Genomic DNA, 21,161 nt, shown 5'->3' with positions numbered 1-21,161 from the left:
TGCTCAGTAATAACACAGCCTTTAATACAGTGAATACGAATGGCGAATAGTGACTGTAGTTGCTCTTTCAGGAAATATTATTCTAACTGGGCAACTGGACGGTCTTCAGCTACTGAACAACTACAAATTTTAGAATACTGAACTAGTAAGCGGTTTATATGGTTTCCAATCAGGCTGCCCGATGTAATGGTGCTAGTTCATTTAAAAAATAAATAAAAAATAAAGTGTATAAGTCTTCAGAAGTCCCATTTCCAATTATGTCAATCTCTGATTACAAGGGCTTCGCCATATACTGGGCAGGCAGCAGGATGGCACAGTCACCAGTGATAGCTAGTGAGAATAAGGCGGATAGAACAGACAGTCATACAGGGCAGCCAGCAGTTGTTTATGCAGGCAGGATGTGCTATAAGACCTCATATTGCAGAGAGCACAGTAGCTGGGAACCAGGTGAGCGAGTTATAAAATCCTAGTGACATTTGGTGGACCCCTTCATTCTAAGTAAAGCATTCGTTACCTCTAATACCAAGAAATAAAGACACGGAGACTTGAATTTGGCAGAAAAATTGCTAGCTATTTATTTGACCCTAACCATAGCAAACCTGTAAATTAAAACTTTGTTAAAATGCCGATTCAGCCGGCATATGGTGGCAGAAAAAAGAACGGCTCTATTAAACTGATGCTAACCTTAAAATGCTAAAATCAAAACCATCCTAATTTAACTACAAACTATCAAAAACGGTAATAGGTGCTAGCTCAACCCCCACAGTGACTACCCACCCTGATGGGTGCCCATACCGCTGCCTCCCGGTCGGGTGGTCGAGCGGCCAATAAGTCGATGGAGGTGAGTGCACCTAAACCACATCAAACTGTAAATCACTACAGCTTACCATACAACTACAAACTGCCGTTCTTTTCCGCCAACAGCGAAAGACTCCTCCCCAGAGTCTTCGCACCGCCACCATAACCTCACCCTAACTCCTGCAACACTAGGAACAGATCCTCCAGGAAAAACACATCATCCCCTCATTGGATAGATGCACACCATCAGGCCGAAAAAGGTGACTGTCTCGGAACCGAATCCTAGGGTGGCGAACTACCTTGCCTCCGTGGGACAGCACCCACTTCGCCACCGCCCCATTCACCTTCTTTCTGGCCTCATCCATCAGGGGACCATCCGCCACCCCTCGCCAAATCAACCTTGGCACTATCAGGGAGAAAACCAATGCACAATTGGTCCATGCTGCGGCCACACTTGCCAGATTCTGTATCATGGCACACCGCAGCTCCAAAGATGTCGTCTTCCCTAGATCGTTGCCACTTAGATGGACAACCAGTACTCTAGGAACTCCATGCTTGCTGGCCTGACTAACTAGTCTATTCCTCAGATCTTTCCACAGCATTCCTCGCCAACCAAGCCATCTAACTCCCTGAGCCCTAGGAAACCGCTGAGCCCCCGTCGAGGCTAAAAATTTTGCGGCCCAAAAAACATACGAGTGTCCCACCACCCAAACGGTCAAGTCATCAGCAAACCAACCTGAAGAGGAGGAAAGGGGGTAAAATTGGTTACTAAATATCTATACCATAGTTTAGTAAGTGCGCTAACCTGAAGGATCTGCCAAAAAGAAAATTTTTTTCCGAATATTGCAGAAGTCACGGCCTAGCCGATCTGCACGAGCTTCCAGACAATTTGAAGCAGAACATGAACACACAAATGGGAAAGATTAAAACAAAATTAAGAAAATAAACAGGGGGGGAGGGGGGGGGGGGTAAAAAAAGGGGTAAAACATGTAAGAACTCAGCTGGAGGTGAAAGCGTAAAGACCTGCTGAGGGACTCTGATTAGAACAGATTAGCCGAATTGTGGATTAGAATTCAGTCCGTCAAGTCAGGCAAAAAAATCGCAAAATAACTCCAGACCCCCGCTGCCGGCTCATGGCAGCAACGGCGAGTAGCTAATCCCTGAGTAGGATAAAACGGGAAGACAAACAAACGCACAACACCATAACGTACTGAACTGTAACAACATGATTAACCAACTGTAATTGAACAAAAAGTACGCGCGAGCCAACATCTCATGCAACGGGGCGAATATACCGTCTGTAACTTGACGACTTCCATCGCCCCACCGCCTGGATCTCAGCCATGGAAAATCCCGCCGCCGCAGCCGACGTCGCAGCCCCTATGCGGAAGGAATGCGTCCCGAACGCAGCGGGTGGAAGGCCCAAGCTCGCAAGACAGCGACCCAGCATCCAACGAAATTGATACTTCGTCATCGGCAGCCCGTCATAATGTAGCAGCCATGACCCCCGACCGTCGGGCCGTACTGCCTCATACTGCACTGCCAACCTTACTGGGCAAATGCTCTCTTCAAGTGCCGGAACCAAGGTGACCCATCGACCTCTCCCCACTTGGTCCGTCTTAGAGCGACGCAATCTGCAAAGCAAGGACCTCTCACCCACCACCACGTCCCCGACAAGCATGCGCGAATCTGCTCGCTTAGAAGGCGCTACCAATTCCGAAACCCTAAAGGCCCCGTGGTAAGCCATTGAGAACGCCAAATTGAACAACAGCGACTCAAACATGGACGACGCGACACCTCCAACCGCCCTGATGACAGCCGGCAACAAGGCCGCATCAATGGGCCGCCTCCTGTCAGGCGGCGTCGGCGCGACTCGCGCCCATCCTTTCATCGCCTTCAGCAGAATCCCACTTTTGTCACGTCGGGGACGCCCTTTATTTTGCTGAAAAACGAAATACCAGCCAAGTACCAGGATACCACCGCTCTGGACCTACCCGAAACATACAGCTGCCAAATAAAAGAAAGCATCATCCGATGCCCGCTCTTACCTTGTTGATTTCGTCCTCGAACAGACTCCTCCCACTCGCTCCAAGCTTGTCCGTAAGCCTTAAGCGTGGTTGGTGCGACGGACCGCAACGCTAGACCCTCCAGTCCGGCCCGATCACCTGCCAAACATAACCGGGACAATGAAAACCATGCTCGTCGGCCTCGGGTGCCAACAAACCAAACCTTTCCCACTGCCCTCGTGACAAAGCGTCGGCAATCCCGTTCTCCAGCCCAGGCACATGCTGCGCGCGGAACCACACGTTCCGACGTAGGCATGTCAACAGCAACCGCCCCAGCACCCGCAAAACGACCAGCGACTTCGCTCTCTGGTTATTTATCGCATGCACCACGCCCAGATTGTCACATCTAAACAAGATGCTGCGATGAGCCAGACCTCCAGCGCCACCATAATGGGGAAAAGCTCCAGAAGCAAAAGGTCCTTAGTTAAACCTTCGCGATGCCATTCCGCCGGCCACGAGGCCGCGCACCAAGATCCCTGCAGAAAGCAACCGAATCCAGAGGCACCCGCTGCGTCGGTGAACAGCTGCAACCTAGCGCTGTCCACCATTGGGGCCTGCCATATACACACCCCGTTAAAGTCCTCCAGGAACGAGGCCCATACAGCCAAATCCCTCTTAATCTCTGAGGACAATCGCACGAAATGGTGTGGTCTGGCACACCCCGAAGTCGCCCTTTCTAGCTTCCGGCAGAAAACCCTGCCCATCGGGATTACCCGACAAGCAAAGTTCAACATGCCCAGCAAGGACTGCGCCTGCCGCAGTGTGACCTTACGCGACCCCTCGAACCGGCAAATAGCGTCGGAGCTTCACCACCTTGTCCCGAGGCAGCCGACACGATCCTGTCACTGTGTCAATCTCAATCCCCAAAAAGGATAAACATGAGGCCGGGCCCTCTGTTTTCTCCTCGGCCACAGGAATGCCGAAGTGGAAAAACAGCGCTCGGATGCTGAAAAACAAGTCGCCGCACCGTGAAGAATATGCCGGACCCGCACATAGGAAGTCATCGAGGTAATGGGCGACCCCGTGACCCCCTGACGAAGAATCCACGCACCAATGTAGAAACGTGCTAAACCGCTCGAAAAACGAGCATGAAACGGAACATCCCATCGGCAAACATTTGTCGATGAAATACTCCGCTCCAATCCGGAAACCCATAAAACGGAATGAGTCCGGATGTAACGGCAGCAACCGAAAAGCGGACTCAACATCAATCTTAGCCATGAGGGCCCCAGTCCCGTAACTGCGGACCATCTCCAACGCCTCGTCAAACGACTGATACACCACCGAGCAATGAGCCAGCGGTATTGCGTCATTGACCGACGCCCCCGACGGGTAAGAAAGATGCTGAATGAGCCGGAAAGCGCCTGGAGTCTTCTTGGGAACTGGAGATATGACCAAGTCATCCACCGGGGGTGATAGAAACGGTCCCTCCATCCTGCCCAACCTGACCTCCTTATCCACTTTCTCCCGCAGCACTAACGGCAAGGCTCGGGCAGACTGGAGGTTCCGCTGGGCCCGCACCGACACACCTCGCTTGCAACAGGCAAGCGAAACCCAAAACGAAAACCGAAAAACAAAAATTTTGCATCCTCCCTATTCGGATACCAGTCCAACCACCGGCCCGTAGTCTCCAATTTAATTGGCGTTGGAGCTCTGCGGAGCGCTCCCGCCCGCGGCCTGCCTGGGGTAAGCTTGCTTACCCCGGGCACCCTGCCGACCACCTTTGAAGCAGGAGGAGGCTGGATGGGATCCGCCACATTGCAAGCACAAGTGTCGAAAACGACACTGCTTGCCGAAGGAACAGGCTGCGTTGTTAAACGCGAAACATTTTCCTTTTGTGGCGGCTCGCCCCCCTGCACGGACGGCCGACCTACCTGGCTTGGCCGATCCGCGCCGGACCCTTGGGCGGACGACCCTGCGCGGTGCCCGTCCGCCCCCGGTTTCCGGGGCTCCTCAGCCTGTTGCGAAGCCCGAGTGACCTTGAGCCAGACCTCAACGTCCTTGAACCCAAAGTCCATAACCTGCAAACCGTCCTGCTTTTCCCTGAATTCCTGATCATACCTACGCCACTCCGATCCTGACGATGTGCGCTGCATGTCGTGTATGAGATGCAGGTACCGGATTATGTTCATGTGCTCATCCGGCCTATCCTCCAGGTAACACGCCGCGAAAACCCAAAACCCGGCCAGCCAGTTATCGAAGGTACGGAATGCCTCAGCCCCGATGCCCTTCTTTGCGGCCGCCGCCTTATACTCCTTCTTTGCGTCTTTCGTCAAGACGAACACATCAACGAAGTCCCCCCTGCGAATCTTCCTGCAGCAGCTATCCCTCAGCCCCCGCATTACTGCAGTGTAGTCGCAGCGAACAACCCCGGGCAAATCGCGGCATTTCTTGGCCCTACGAGCTTCCTCGCTAAGCCGCCTGCGCCTCTTCCGCCTCTTATGCTGACTCGCTGCCCTCTTGGCGAATTTCGTCGCCCGCTTCCTTGCCCTAGTCGTGCTACGGACTTCGGACGCCTGCGACGACAGAGAAGATGAAGAGGAGGAAGATGAAGAACTACAAGAACTAGAGCTCGTGGAGGAGCCCGATACAGACTGCACCACCTCACCCGATGCCGTCGACTGCCCCGACATGGAATCCTCCGGCGTGGCCAAACCAACGTCTTCCTCCTCGTACTCTGCCATCTCCACTTCCCCGTGATCCCCTGTAAAAGAGAAAGAAGCGGAGGACCCAGACAGCACTCGCGGCGCATGCCGAGCCGTACTTGAGGGGGGTGTCGCTGCCGCGCACCCCTGCCCGTCCTGTCCCGGACCATGCTCCAATTCTACAGCGGCCGCCCCGAGCTCCCGGCAGGCGCGTGCCACTCGCTGCGCCGCCGAAGCCCTCCGCCCACCGGACCCGCCTGCCACCGCAGGTGCGCCGGAACTTGCAGCCGCCCTTGGGGAGGCAGCCGCGGCTAGCGGCCCTAATGCCTCCACCACCATGGCCAGGGCCGACGCCAGCGCTCCGGAGGGGTCGTGACCGCCCCAAAACGCGGCATCGGGCCCCGAGGGACCTCCAGCCGGGGCGACCACGCGCCCGCCAGGCGGCACCCGGGCGCCCGCTGCCCCGGCGGAAAAACGGGGGCGCCCCCACTCTCCACCTCCAAATACGCCCCCTCCCCCTGCGGATCGGAACTATCTCCCGCCGCTGGGGGGGAGCAGCCGCGAGACCAAGCAGCGCGTGCAGCAGCCTGCGGCCACTAACCCATTCCCTGTCCTCCCCCCCCCTCCCCCGCAGGCCGCTGGATTCCGGCTCCAGGGGAGTGAGTAGGGGAGACAGAGAAACCCACGGCGCCGCTCGCAGTGGGCACGGGCTCGCGCGCATCCCGTGCGCCCCGTTACCGCGCGCTGCTGCACCCCCTTGCGCATGCCCTCCCAGCTCCACTTCATGCTGCCTTCTGACTTCCACCATTGCCCTGCCTCTCCTCCCCCCCGGCCCCCGCCGGACTCCGGCTGCCGGGGAGTTAACTGGGGAGACGATGGGGCTGGCAGCGCGCACACGTGCGCGACCGGCGCCGCGGGAGGCGAGTGTGGGCGCGCGTGCACCTCGTGCGCGCGTCCGTCCCACTGTTTCCCGCCACAGAGCTCCCGCCTGCCGCACCCGTAACACCCGCCGCGCGAGGCCCCGTGACAAGCCCCGCGCGGCGAACAGCCGACCCCCGTCCGGCCCCCCCCACCTGGCACTTCCACCCGGCCGCGGCAAGGGGGGAGTGATAGAGGCCGATTGTGACTCCACCGCCGCTTCGTCTGGCGCTCCCAGAGGCGAGGGCTGATGCCAGTCTACCTCCGGGCGGCCTGACCGGACCTCCGGCCTACCCCGCCGCCCGCCCGGCAAAGCCGGCCTGGCCCCCAGCAGCGAGGCCGACCTGGTCCGCCGCGCTGCGCTCCTGCCCGAGCCCGTGGAGGCCCTGGGGGACGGAGCCCCGTCCTCCCGGCCTGCCACCCCTTCCTCCGGTCCAGCTCCACCGCCAGAAGCGCGATACCGAGCCGGAGTCCCGGCGGAACGACGAGGGCGGGAAGCCAATAAAGCTACTGGGTATTGCAGGGAGAGCTCACAAATTCAAAACTGTAAAGCACTATACACCAATGGGGAGCTCTGCTATGCAGCACTCAACACTACCAAGGCAATTTCACCAACAAGAGAGAAACAAAATGGCCTATCCTTCCCTATATATACTAACCCCCCCCTTTTCCCAAGGGCTGTAGTTTCCTTCCAGCTAGGTTCACCCCTCACAAGATGTTTAACTCATTCCTTTCCTATGCTGTCAATTCTCTCTCCTACTGGACATATGGAACAGGACTGAACTAGGTTTGTAAGGAATGTTTCTAGAAATAACGATTTCAGATAAAGTACTTTCCGGTTTGGATTACAGTATATATAGACCACAATGGATGATCTTCTGTAGCATGTAGAGAACCAATCTTCTCTGTACACTGTACAAGTGCGTGAACCACTTTCCCTTTGCTAAATGCTAAATAATCCTGTGTTTACAAAAAATTAAAATGGCACTAAAATAGTTTAAATAGTTCACTACAGCATAGTTCTACAGAATCGGAGGATAATTTATTACCCAACAACAGTCCGCAGAGATACAGTGAGTACACGGAGTAGGATTAGTCATCATGAATTAACAGGAATGACTTTACAGAGGAAATCTATCCCGCTAATAAACAGGGTATATTCATTTCCTGGTCCTATGAATGTTCAGTAAAACATTAAACATTAACCTGGGATTGACAAGCTGATGGAAGATTCTTCTCTTATTAACATGTTAGGCTATAGATGCCACATACTGACTAAAGAGAAGGTTCCATTTACTAAGCTTTGGATTGAGATAAAGTGGACGGAGATAAAGTACCAGCCAATCAGATCCTAACGGTCAGGTCACAGGCTGGGTTTGGAAAATCGCTGTTAGGAGCCGATTGGCTGGTACTTTATCTCCGTCCACTTAATCTCCACCCAAGGCTTATAAATAGACCCCATAGTCCTAAAAACTAGGCACCAAAAGCCCTATTGGGTCACGTCGCTCACCAATGAGGAAGATTAAAAAAAAAAAAGTAATAATAAATTTAAAGTCCAATCTGCCCCCCAAGGTAACCCGTCCACTTCCACCCATGCTCAAAACAGAATTATAATTGGAAATACTATCTGGAATTGTTTCCTATGTTCCACCATGTCGGGTGTATTGTATAAACCATGGGTCTTCTACCTGTGGCCCTCTAGCTGCTGTGGAATTACACATCCCAGCATGCCCTGCCTCAGTTTTGCTATTAAGGCATGCTAAAACTGAGGCAGGGCATGCTGGGATGTGTAGTTTCACAGCAGCTGTAGGGGCCGCAAGTTCAAGACCCATCCCAAAGGGATTTAGCAGGTTAAACAATTCTTAGGAGAAACAGCTCCTCAGTAACCATAGTTACTCATACAAGTTACAACACATACAGACATTGAGCTCTGTTGGTATACAACCCAATGGACCTTACTAATCTGCCGGTATATTTTGATGCAGGTTTTTAAGATGCTTAACTATAATTAGGGGTTATTGTACAATACAAGGACTACTGTGTTGACTAAACAACTACTCATTTCCAGACAGAAACCATCAATTAAATAACAAAGATTGCCGGTTTTATATTATTGTTATTACAGATTGCTGTAATAGTAGGTTAGTAAAATGATTTGGCGCTCAGTAATACAAGCTGTAGTATAAATATGTTATATCACGGCTGTGGGCACTGCTGGAATCATCAGAAAGACTTGAATTTGGACACAGTGGGGAAATTATGAGAACTATGGTATGGAATACACAGGGTTGGAATGGACCACAGGGGAAAGCCCCGGTGGGCCCCACTCAAGTCCTATGTGCACTTGAAGTATACATACGTTATATTATACAGCACAGGACTATGGTGTATTTTTACACCACTGCATTGCTGTTTGTAATCTGGTACATTATCATGCATATACTAGCAGTATTTACTTTATATATTTGTCAAGGGGCCCAGACCATGCATTCACTAATGGTTAGCCAAGCGGGTTGAGTTTGCGCAACCGCCGCTGTGGATCCCGGCGGTCAGCATACCGACCGTGTGATCCCGGCAGCGGAATGCCGGTGGGAGGCGAGCACATGAAGTCCCTTCCAGGCTCGGTGGCGAGCTGCGCTCGCCGCAAGTTCTATTCCCAATCGGTGTGTGTCGTGGACACCCACGAGTGGGAATAGTCCCCACTAGTAGGCATGCCGACTGAGGGGATTAAAAAGGGGTGCAGGATGTAGTTGTCAGTAATGTGACCACATAACTACATCCCAGCCAAGCCTCCATGTAGGCTGGCTACATCCATAAGAATGGGCCCCTAAAACGGCATTCCCCGGTGGGCCCTTCATGCCCCAGTCAGACACTGGGAATACATCACCCAGAGATACAGTGAAAGGAATCAGACACTGGTGATGTTGGTTGCAGTGAGATGTCGGCATTCTGGCAGCTCACTCCACCACCATTCTAAGTCACAGCTTGTAACTGAATTCACCACAGTGTGTTAGTTCTGGAAACCTGTGTAGAGTCTTCTTGTTAGTGCCTTCAGTCACTATCATTCTATCAGGCGTGCAGATAATATCCTATTACATGTTATATTATCTGCAGCAAGCCAGCCACCCCATACAGTATCCCCCCCCCCCCCCCATATGAACTACATACAGGGATGTGGGGGTTCAATGAGACCTCTGCCCAGTTAAATTTACAAGTCCTAACAGTCCGGCAAGCCAAATTATTACTCATTGGGGGGAATTCAAATGTTTGAAAAGTCAGTTGGGTGTTTGTTTTTTTCCTATCTAATAGACAGGAAAAAACACACACCCAACCGACTTTTCAAACATTTGAATTACCCCCCACTATGTATTATTACTCATTACGTATAGTGAATGCAATTATATTTAATGGCATTTTCAACTAAATATAGCGATGTCCACTAAGCTGTGTGTTCTTCATGGTTTTCCACACCATATATTTCTATAGATTTTAGCCTGCTGTTCTTTTCACTTATAGGGGTATATTCAATTGAAGTCGAAAACTGCCGTCTGTCGAAAAGACGACAGTTTTCGGCTTTTTAAGGTCGAATCGTGATTCGACCTATTCAATATATCCCAAAAATTTTCGACAAGTCGATGAATTCGACTTATTGAAAAGCACGTGGATCGGCGGAATAGCTGCCGATCCACATGCTTGTGTCGAAAACGTTTTGGCCCCCTTTTCGACCATCTCAGTCCGACATAAAAAAAATGTCGGACTGAGATGAGGGATTAGAGCAGGAGCGGGGGGTGAGCCGAGGCGGGGACGGGGTGAGCAGCGCTTGAGGACAGCCACCACTCACAGCAGCGTCCACCCGGCTCCAGCAAGCGAGATGTCGCTTGCTGGAGCCAGGTGGACGCTGCCGTGAGAGAGGGGGAGACGGGGAGACGGGGAGCGGCGGCTGTGACACAGGAGGGATGGGGGAGAGCCGCGGGCAGACGTGGGACAGCAGCGGCTGCTGCTGCTGTAGCGCTGCTCTCCCCCGTCTGCCCACGGCTCTCCCGTCTCCCCCCTACATCTCAATTCGACTTTTGTAAAAGTCGAATTGAGATGTCCATTGAATAGGCCAGGTCAGAGCCATTCCGACAAATGAATGTCGGAATGGATCAGACTTCAATTGAATATACCCCATAGGGTCATTGTCCAGACCAAGACCCTTGCCACCTACCAGTATTTTCCTGTTCCTCCGTGAATCTACATAAAGAATAAGCTGTAATAAGTGTTAAGAACTTACGTTGTAGCAATCGTCTGGTTTATTTTCTCTATTAAACCGAAAGATGGGTCCACTTTGGTATACATTGACGCAGAGGTCACACCAACCACCACGACTAACCAGCTGGAGGGGCTGGATGGGAAGACGCCTGTGAGGATTCCATTCTGTTGGGACGAAAGTAACATTACTTTATTTAGCACCAACCAGGGTTGGCTGGTTTAAATCAAATAGTTTTTTTTTTTTTTTTTTTAATGAAAACCACTCTGGTTTTTTTATTATGCTGTTAGTACAGGCAAGGCATCGTGACTTATTAAAAAAATAAAAAAAGCTAATAACACTAAAAAAAATAATGTTTTTATACAAAATGTTTAATGTCAGTGACATGCCTAGTGCTTATGCCTTTTATTATTTATTATTACCAGTTACTTATATAGCGCACACATATTCCGCGCACTTTACAGAGAATATTTGCCCATTCACATCAGTCCCTGCCCCAGTGGAGCTTACACTCTATATTCCCTATCACATGTACACACAGATCAGTGTGTGTTTCTCTGAAAAGTGCTTTCTGCATTTTCCATTTTGTATTACTATTCAGATTTATTTAATTATAATAAGTAAAACGAATGCTTAACTTTAACTTGTTCTTATTTTTAATTTCATCTGTCTATGAGTGTACTTTGTATGTATTAATAGGTTTAGTCTATCTACATATATTCAGATAAGCTGTAAAAAATAGTTTAATTTAAATATGTAAAATAAATCAAATCAAAGCCTAATAACATTATTAACGTTAGGAAGCATTAAAACATGGTTGATCGAGGTTTCCAAGATTAAAAAAAAAAAATTTCATAAAAACATTGATACAAAAAAATAAAAAAGATTTAAAACCAAAAAATGCGGGGTTTTTTTTTTTTTTTTTAAACTGTGTTTTTTCCAACCATGGCACCAACTCTACAAACCCTACTTAGATTAGAATATCAGGTTCATCTCATGAATACAAGTTGTACATAACTTTCTCTGTAGGAAAACGTCCAGAGTGACCGGGACTGTTCTCATGGGATTACAAACACAAAGGTCGATAGCCGTGATCTTATAACTTTACCAACATTACCAATAACGGCCTGAATGATACGGATAGGACTGTCGGGTTTAGGAGTTATTTTAGGCAACACACAATGCAATATTTCTCAAACGGCTCAATGACTGCGATAATCACAGGATGGCAAGCCAGCATGATAAAGTTGTGTCTGTACTTTTAGCTTCTGATAGCAGTAACTATTTGTCCTAGGCACCAATGTCAATGTAAAAACAGAATTTGAGTTCGTATGGTCAAAAGGATTCCGCAAAACCCAAATCTTCCCAACACTTATCTAGATGCAACCCAAAACAGAAACGGAAGTTGTTGCATCCTCATAAAAGAAACCTTTAAAGAGACAAATGTCAACATCTGTAAGCTGTATAATTGCCAATTGGTTACCTTAAATCTAATGAACTTCTTCTTCCAGGAGTGGAGGCCGGAGAGATAGATCTGTCTCAGAGCTTCATGACTTAATCTTAGGTCAATTCCATCTGGGGTTACTGTAAACTGGAAGGCTACGGCCTGGTGAGCTTCTGCCATCTTTACTTACCACACTCCTGGGAATAAAAAAAATAAAAAGAAGTCAATGTTGGGTTCTGTTATGGCAACAAAACATATAAAATAAATATACATAACAACATAATTCAAAAAGCACAAATGTCTAGATCCGCAGATGAGAAGTGCTCATTGATCCATCATTACAACACAGTATACAGATGGAGTTTTATTGGGAGATTTACTGTACGATGTGGCATTGATGAAATGTGCCTTGTCTTGCCATACTGGATCTCTTCTGTAGAGAGGGACTCCGTGCACCATGCAACTAGAACTTCATCTGTATGCAGAGCCATAAGAGTAGGAAAAGCAAAGGCCAGCATATGTTGCATACAAGGATCATTATCAGTGTATATCTCTTATTTACATGGTGCCATACGAGTTCCATAGCACTGTACATAGGGGGTAATTCCAAGTTGATCGCAGCAGGAAATTTTTTAGCAGTTGGGCAAAACCATGTGCACTGCAGGTGTGGCAGATATAACATTTGCAGAGAGAGTTAGATTTGGGTGGGTTATTTTATTTCTGTGCAGGGTAAATACTAGCTTCTTTATTTTTACACTGCAATTTAGATTGCAGATTGAACACACCCCACCCAAATCTAACTCTCTCTGCACATGTTATATCTGCCTCCCCTGCAGTGCACATGGTTTTGCCCAGTTGCTAACAGAATTCCTGCTGCGATCAACTTGGAATTACCCCCATAGTGGATGGAAAATACAGCAAACTTAGCAAGAACATGAGTTATCAGACAACACAGATACAGACAATGATTTTACAAGGAAAAACAGCAGATAACATCATTGTCCGAGCCCACAGAGTGGCTATGAGTGCACATATTAAATTAGCCTTGTAGCAATGCCCGGCGTCTATTCAATTGCCGCCCAAAGGCTCCACTTCCTGTGGATTTCTGGTTGCACCCTCTTGATGTGTGAACAGAAATCAGTGATGAATAGGGTCTTCTATCATTACCCAAGCCACCGCTGGAGCAATAGCGCATAGCTCACGGCACTTAACTAAGAATCTATGGATTAACGCGTGTTAGCTGCGGGTTTACCAAGGAAGGAAATGGGCGCTGAAACTCAAGGCTATCCAAACATGAAACATAGAATTTGATGGCAGATAAGAACCACTTTATTTATTACCAGTTATTTATATAGTGCACACGTATTCTGCAGGGCTTTACAGAGAATATTTGGCCATTCACATCAGTCCCTATCCCAGTGGAGCTTACACTCTATATTCCCTATCACATGTACACACAGACACATTCACACTAGGGTTCATTTTTGTTGGAATCCAATTGACCTATCAGTATATTTTTGGATTGTGGGAGGAAACCCACGCAACTACGGGGAGAATATACAAACTCCACACAGTTAGAGCCATGGTGGGAATTGAACCCATGACCTCAGTGCTGTGAGGCAGTAATATAACCATTACACCATCCGTACTGCCAACTGCCCTCCCATGTTTAGCCCTATGGCTAATTGAATATGCCCCATATAGGTATACGGAAGCAGATTTGGGTGTATTTACTGAAACATAATGATGCCAATCAGGGCCAGATTAACAATGGTGCATGGATGGAGCTAAAGCTCCAGGCCTCCACATAAAAACAGGCCCATCATCATGACAGCATGACTGACCAGCTACCCACACAGTCAGCGATAGATCACAAGTATTCAAATTGTTTTCCCAGTTTTCACACAAAATGATGCTATCTATTTTTATGTATTTAAGGAGGCATTCCGACCGATAGTGTAGGGTGTACGCTCCCACATGGCTCGGACCACACCCTCATCACTAGTCACACACCCCCTGCTTCTCATAATAGGCTCTTGATCATTTTCGATGTACTAAGCCTGAAAAGTGATAAATATCACTGTGATAAAGTACCAGCCAATCGGCTCCTAACTGTCATTTTTCAAACACAGCCTGTGACATGACAGTTAGGAGCCGATTGGCTGGTGCTTTATCACAGTGATATTTATCACTTTTCATGCTTAGTACATCTCCCCCTCAGTCTCAGGCCCATTTGGCCATAGAGACAACACAATGACATTAAGCTGTATAAAGAACCTCACAAGGCAGAGCATTGAACAATAGGACAGGATGTTTATGCAAAGTTACAAACTCTGGATTTCAGGAGAAAAGCTGGTATTGATTTTTCCAAGAAAATGAAAACTAAAAAGGAATGTAGTTGCCCTAACCGTACAAGAAGCTTCCGACTTCCTGACACAGGCGCAGAATCATTTACCACAGGGCAGAACTAGTGCGGATGAGAACACAGCTGATGAAATCGCTATGAACACGATCCCTTTATAACCATTATTAAGGAGGCATAAATTCCTATAAAAACCACCACATTGTCTCATCAATATTTCCTTTTATTTATGGGAGATGAAACTTTTCACCATTGAAACGGGTATTTTCGCCGGAGTTAGGGCACATGCCATTCTACTAGGGGTACTGCCCAAGACATTGCTCACTGGGTGTCTCCGACGCAAGGCTTCCTCATGTGTTGCTACTTTAGTAGTATTGTGACGGAACATGTACCACCCCAGTTCTCTTCAGAAGATCCATCCCAGGCAATACCAGAAGCTGTCCAAAGAACAAATGTTTAAGTAAAGCATTTTTTGTTTACTTTTTACCGTTACATATACATATTTATATATATATTTTTTAAAACCTTTTATTAATTCTTTTGTTTCTTGTCTTATGGCGGCAGATTAGTAAACAGACTTGTATGGATGATATACAGTATATATATTTTTCCATTAGGATTTCTTTCCTCCCAGCATAACGGGTGTGGTATGGAAGGTAGATAGTAACTAGGTCGACCACTATTGGTCGACAGTAACTAGGTCGACAGGGTCTCTAGGTCGACAAGTCAAAAAGTCGACATGAGTTTTTTTATTTTTGTGTCGTTTTCTTCATAGTGTGACCGGGAAACCCAATTAGTGCACCGTGTCCCCTCGTATGGCTCGCTTCGCTCGCCATGCTTCGGGCAAGGTGCCTCGCTCCGCTACCCCTTCGCTCGGCACAGATTACCGTTCCAATCGTAGTGCACGTGGATCTTTAAGTATGAAAAAGTTTAAAAAAAAAAGAAAAAAAATCGTGAAAAACTCATGTTGACCTGTCGACCTAGAGACCCTGTTGACCTAGTTACTGTCGACTAATAGTGGTCGACCTAGACACTGTCAACATAGAGACCGGATCCCCAGCATAAAACTGTAGTGGCCCCTTATATTAATAAATGTAAATATGCAATAAAGGGTATTCTCTGTGCAGAATCATACAAGATTAAGGCAGCAATTGAACTTTCCAACTCATAATAGGATTAAGATGTAATAACCACACTTGAGCCTTTAATCATTTTTAAAACATTTTGCACACATAGAAACCTCAGCATATTACTTGGTGGTACGTGTATATAACGTGGGATAACCACTGTCTGGGTAACTGCTAACCAACTTGCTGTAACCTACAGTAACTGTCTTTATACTGTACTTGACATATTAGTTTGAATCCAATTGCTATGACTGTTACGTCTTTCACATGTACCGGAAAATCAGAGTTTAAAATGAGCCCAGTGTGTTTTAGAATAGCTCACGCATACCAACAACTTTTCAGCAAAATCTATAAAAAAAAGTATAAAAAAAAAAAATTCTCCTGCCAAACTGAAGGCAGTGTTCATGGAGCATGGCGTATTACAGGGAGGGCAGCCTATATTTAGCATGTGGTCAAACAATTCTCCGTAAAAAGACTGAAACGTTCCAAACATGGAAACTCTGCAGGACTGACTCGTCAATACCCAAATTCTACACATCAAGTGCTCTAGAACAAATATTATAGATCGTTTCAGAGATTAAAAAAGGTAATTCCACCATTTCCTAAGCATTGATATAATAGTCGTTCCGGTCCAACTACAGTATTTGCTGGCGTATAAGACTACTTTTTTGCCCTGAAAAACATGCCTCCAAGTGGGGGGGTCGTCTTATACGCCGGGTGCACTTCAGTTGGGATAGACATTACTGCCATAGTGGCCTTCCGATACTCGCCCGGGGGCCCATAGTGGCCTCCCGATGCCCGCTCACCTCATTCTACTCACCATCCAGTATCGCGCGATATCCAGTGCGGCCGCGGCGGGTCACTAGTGCCAATTACAGGGAGATGCAGGGACTGGCCGGAGGCGCTGCAGTCGCGTTGTGGCCGTACAATGGTGACAATGACAGGTACTGTAATGGCACTAATACTAATGGCACTCATGTGAAATCGGTAACACTAAATGCACACAGGGGTATACTTTTAGACATTTTACAACTTTCTCCTTGCCCCCTCCCCCCTTCTTATGCACACCTTGATAAATACTCCCTATCCAAATCTCTTATCAGGTCATAATATACAGTATGTCACAAATCTGATGTTCTTTTACGTTTTATTTGGTGTGTGGAAGGGGGTAGTCTTATACGGCGAGTATATAACAAACTCTATATTTTGAGTGGAAATGTTGGGGGTCGTCTTATACGCCCAGTCGTCTTATACGCCGGCAAATACGGTAATATTTTTCTAATACACCCCAACACGTACATCTGACACAATAGATATCTGTTTCAACGTAAACTACTTTGATATCCCTACAGTAGCTGTCCTTGGTATAGATTATCTACACATACTTGTTGTCAGATAAGCCAATGGGCAGTGGGAATTCTAGATAACGTAGCAGAGGAACAATTCGTCACTGAGAATAGGAATTGATCTAGCTCATTAAAGACCTACTGTAAGTAAATGCAGTATAGAGGGAGGTAGAGACGGAATATAGAACTTTTTACTGGTTGAGGCCACGGTTTCTAATTCTACCCATTTCCGCCTTTCACATCTTGCCGTGTACAGTGAGTGAGTTAGAACTGAGAAAACCTCAGGCTGAGCTCCCCCACGCATGGAAAATTTTGCAGCCAAATGTGGAAGCAGGTATTTATTGTGCTGAATAATTTCCCTATTCTCTAAGTTTCGCATTATTTCACACAGACATACCAATGTACTGAATACATCTGTAATTCCACTTACAAACAGCTGAAATTCAAGTTACTGTAACTAGAAGCTAAATAGCTGTAGAGTCCATTGTATAAATAATAAGCTTGTATGGACAACACATTACATTTGCAATCTTTGTGGCTGTGTGTGTGTATGGTGTATAGCTACTGCAATTCCAACGACATAAAAATAGTTCACTAACGTCATTAGGGCAGCGGACACAGCATGACAGGTTATAATGGCGTCAACGCAGACAAACGAGATAATGAACTCATTTCTCTGCGCTCCATGGAAAATGCGGTGGGCCTACGTCTTTGTAGCAAGATACAGTAGATGAAGCTATGAGTAGATATTAATGCATGCCCCACCAAGGGTTCTGGGGATGCAATTATATGGTTGACAATAACAATGTCCGCAGTTATGATGGAAGCATTCTTAGAATGTCGACATGTAAAATGCGGACATTGTCAAAATGTCAACATTAGTGTTAGGCTGTGGGACTATGGGGAGGTTAGGGTTATTCACTTGAGGATGGGTTAGTGCTAGGGAGACTGTACTTACCAGAACACCGCCCAATCAGATGACTCTGCCGGACACCATTAAGGGGTGGCACCAAAATAGCAGAGCAGCTCTGCTCACCCCTTAGCGAAGGGCACTTACCACTCCCCCATCCTGCAGAGCGCCCACAAATGTTCCTCGACTGTAAAACACTTTGCTGATAAATACTCTCTGCATAGATGACGACAAATCGCTCAACTGTAGGGTTTGCTTATACCTCCGATTCAGGCTTTCTAACTTTAGATCCCTGCCTTGGAAAAACGACTTTGGCCTTCCTTTACGTTTATGGCACTTCTTGTCACTGCTGATCTTCCTGCTGCGAGACTAAAGCTGGGTACACACCATGCAATATATTGGACAATGTTGTGCTCTGCTACGAAGTGTGCACCCTCAAAATCCACCCAAATCATTGTTTGATGTATTGGATGGTCGCATCGTCCCATCTGTTGTGCTGCACATCAGATGGTACAATGCCGCTGTGTTTTACAGCAGATTGTGTAGTGCAGTGGTGGCCACATGTGGCTCTTTCTTTATTCAAATGTGGCTCCCAACACTCAAAGTCACGTGACCACAAGAGATCTGTAAACCGCTGCACTCCAGCCAGACATGCAGCAGCACTACGTAGACTGAGAACTGTGGGAGCCAAATACACATGGGGGAGCTGACTGAAGTGACCCATGGGGGAACTGAAGTGTATTATGTGTACCTGGCTTTTCAATATTTTATGTGGATCTGGCTTTTTCAATGTATTTTATACCAGGGGCGTGGCCTAACAGGCACAAGGTCACACCCCATTTTTGCAAGTGCGCCTTCGGCTCGAAGTCGGCTCTATGATGTACCTAACAAGATTTCTTGGCTCTTTGTCTCTGACTGGTTGGCCACCCCTGGTGTAGCGTGTGCAGCTGTGCGATATAGTGTTACATCGTTTAGGTGTGTACCCAGCTCAACTCACAGTCTCATCTTTCAGTAACATACCTGCGGTGCCGCTCAGATGCTACACTATATTGAGAAGCTAAGTGCACCTCAAGAACAGATGAACAGAAATTTGCCCGGTATGTCAAAAGTCAGTGATTTTTTGTTACCTTACAGAAGAAAAGGAACGGCTCATCCTACACGTATTATTTTTCCAAGGTACAACTGACGCAAAGATATTGTAAAGGCATTGAACGGTTCCATTTCTGAAAATAGAATTTGAATGATCGGATTCAGTTTTGCCTGACCAGATTCACCTTTAATGTTGGCACTGCCAGGAAGCAGCTTTGCTTTATAGCATACTTTTCCACAAGTCTTATTTTTATCATCTCGTCTATAAAACGAGGAAAGGCCATTAGATTTAGACCTTGACCCAGATTATATAAAATAGATAAGACTGGTAAATTGAAGCAATCATCCACATGGTTTAATCCGTTTTAATTCCTAGGAAAATTGTTTTATTTTCTAGGAAAATAATTACAGAGTGCGATTCATTAGGCAACACCAAGAAATGTATATCTTCATTTTGAAAACTGACTGTATTGATTATTTCAAGCACATCCGTAGGAAAACAAAAAGGGGGCAAGCCAATTGTTTTGCCCCGCGGCTACCACTAGGGGTCACAAAACGGAACAATTTAATTGTTGCTCTGTTTAGATGCAGGGGTAACAATTCTTTGCGCAGCCTCCTGAGGAGCGAGAAGAAATGTGTGCAAAGTCTGTGGTTTAGGCGCTCTGACCAGGACTTTAGATGGGATTAGCCACTATTTGCTGCTAAACCCCATCTTTTTGGGAGCGATCAGCGTGACAATATTTTTTTATTTTTTTATTGAAATGCAACTCCTGATCACCCATCACTCTAGACGGGAGATCGGGCATGCAAAAACAATTAAATTGCCCCAAAGATTGGCAATGGAACCATATTCTGCTAGACCAGTGTTTTTCAACCACTGTACCGTGGCACCAAGTGTGCCCTGAGCAATCTCCAGGTGTGCCGCCATAGAAGCACAGCCAGGCCAGTCAGTGTTTTGCCGCTACTGAGGCCCTGGAACAATCAATACTGGTGGGTTTAGTGGTTGCAGAGCCAGTTCTAATTTTGGGGCCGGGCAGTGTTGGGCTCTTCTGGCTTTCTCAGATGTGGCTCAGGCGTTACCTATGGAGAAGCTTCGACATGACATCCTAGGACACGGAACTGGACCATGCATCACCATTATATTTGTGTGTGCCTTGGTAATATTTAAATCTTGTTCCGTGTGCCAAGAGTTGTAAAAGGTTGAAAATCTCTGTGCTAGGCATTGGTTTTCAGTAGCCATAAAGTCTGAATGTGCCAAGTGAAAGTCACTGCTCCAGCACTACCTGCATTCTAATTAGCCGCTTGCGTCTTACTGTTGAGCTATAGAAATATGAATGCATGGTACCAATCACATTCTGCAATACTGGAACAGAACAAATACATTTATATACAATTACATTTGGGCAGTATGGATGGTGTAATGTTTAGCATTACTGCCTCACAGCACTGAGGTCATGGGTTCGATTCCCACCATGGCCCTAACTGTGGGGAGTTTGTATATTCTCCCCGTACTTGCGTGGGTTTCCTCCGGGTACTCCGGTTTCCTCCCACAATCCAAAAATATACTGGTAGGTTAATTGGCTCCCAACAAAAAAATTAACCCTAGCATGAATGTGTGTGCGTGTACATGTGATAGGGAATATAGATTGTAAGCTCCACTGGGGCAGGGACTGATGTGAATGACAGAATATTCTCTGTAAAGCGCTGCGGAAATTGTGTGTGCTATATAAATAACTGGTAATAAATAAATAATTTCATGAACAAAAGATCTTGCAGACTTGTTGCACTTATAATGGACAGTTCTGGTCGGGCGATTCCGTTCACACCTCACCAGCCTATGGAGGTGCAGTTAGAATCTGCATTCCATGAAGTCATAGTACACAGCATCCCTGCTTAATTGATGCAGCGCCTTAAAGTTTGATAACATTTTCTAGTGCAGGACCTGAAGCTTCCAGGGAGGTTGGAGGACAGGTTCTCACTATAGCAGGAGGATGCAACATTTGTGGGCTTGTTCAGTTCATCTACAAGTTCTGTTTTTGATCCACTCACCTCCATATCCCCATAGATTGTAAGCTTGTGAGCAGGGCCCTTCTACCTCGATTACGGTTTGTTTTTACCCAGTTTTGTCTTCTAATTGTGTCCAGTTGTAAAGCGCAATGGAATTTGCTGCGCTATATAAAAAACTGTTAATATACAGACTGAGAGGC

At 47.1% G+C, this 21,161-nt stretch overlaps 1 protein-coding gene across 2 annotated transcripts in view; it reads right to left on the bottom strand.

The window, feature by feature from the left end:
• CPT1A (carnitine palmitoyltransferase 1A) overlaps positions 1-21,161 on the bottom strand; it is a 129,394-nt gene that overhangs the window by 92,371 nt on the left and 15,862 nt on the right. For both annotated transcript variants that reach the window (XM_063944353.1, XM_063944354.1), the window contains exons 2-3: positions 12,160-12,317; positions 10,701-10,843 (exon numbers count right to left, since the gene is read on the bottom strand). In XM_063944353.1, the coding sequence (XP_063800423.1) occupies positions 10,701-10,843; positions 12,160-12,300 (284 nt within the window). In that variant the 5' untranslated portion in view covers positions 12,301-12,317. The remainder of the gene's footprint in view (positions 1-10,700; positions 10,844-12,159; positions 12,318-21,161) is intronic.

The sequence above is a fragment of the Pseudophryne corroboree genome, chromosome 11 (assembly GCF_028390025.1).
Source record: "Pseudophryne corroboree isolate aPseCor3 chromosome 11, aPseCor3.hap2, whole genome shotgun sequence".
NCBI classification, from domain to species: domain Eukaryota; kingdom Metazoa; phylum Chordata; class Amphibia; order Anura; family Myobatrachidae; genus Pseudophryne; species Pseudophryne corroboree.
Note: the sequence above shows the minus strand (reverse complement) of the source record. Positions and strands in the feature narration are given on the sequence as shown.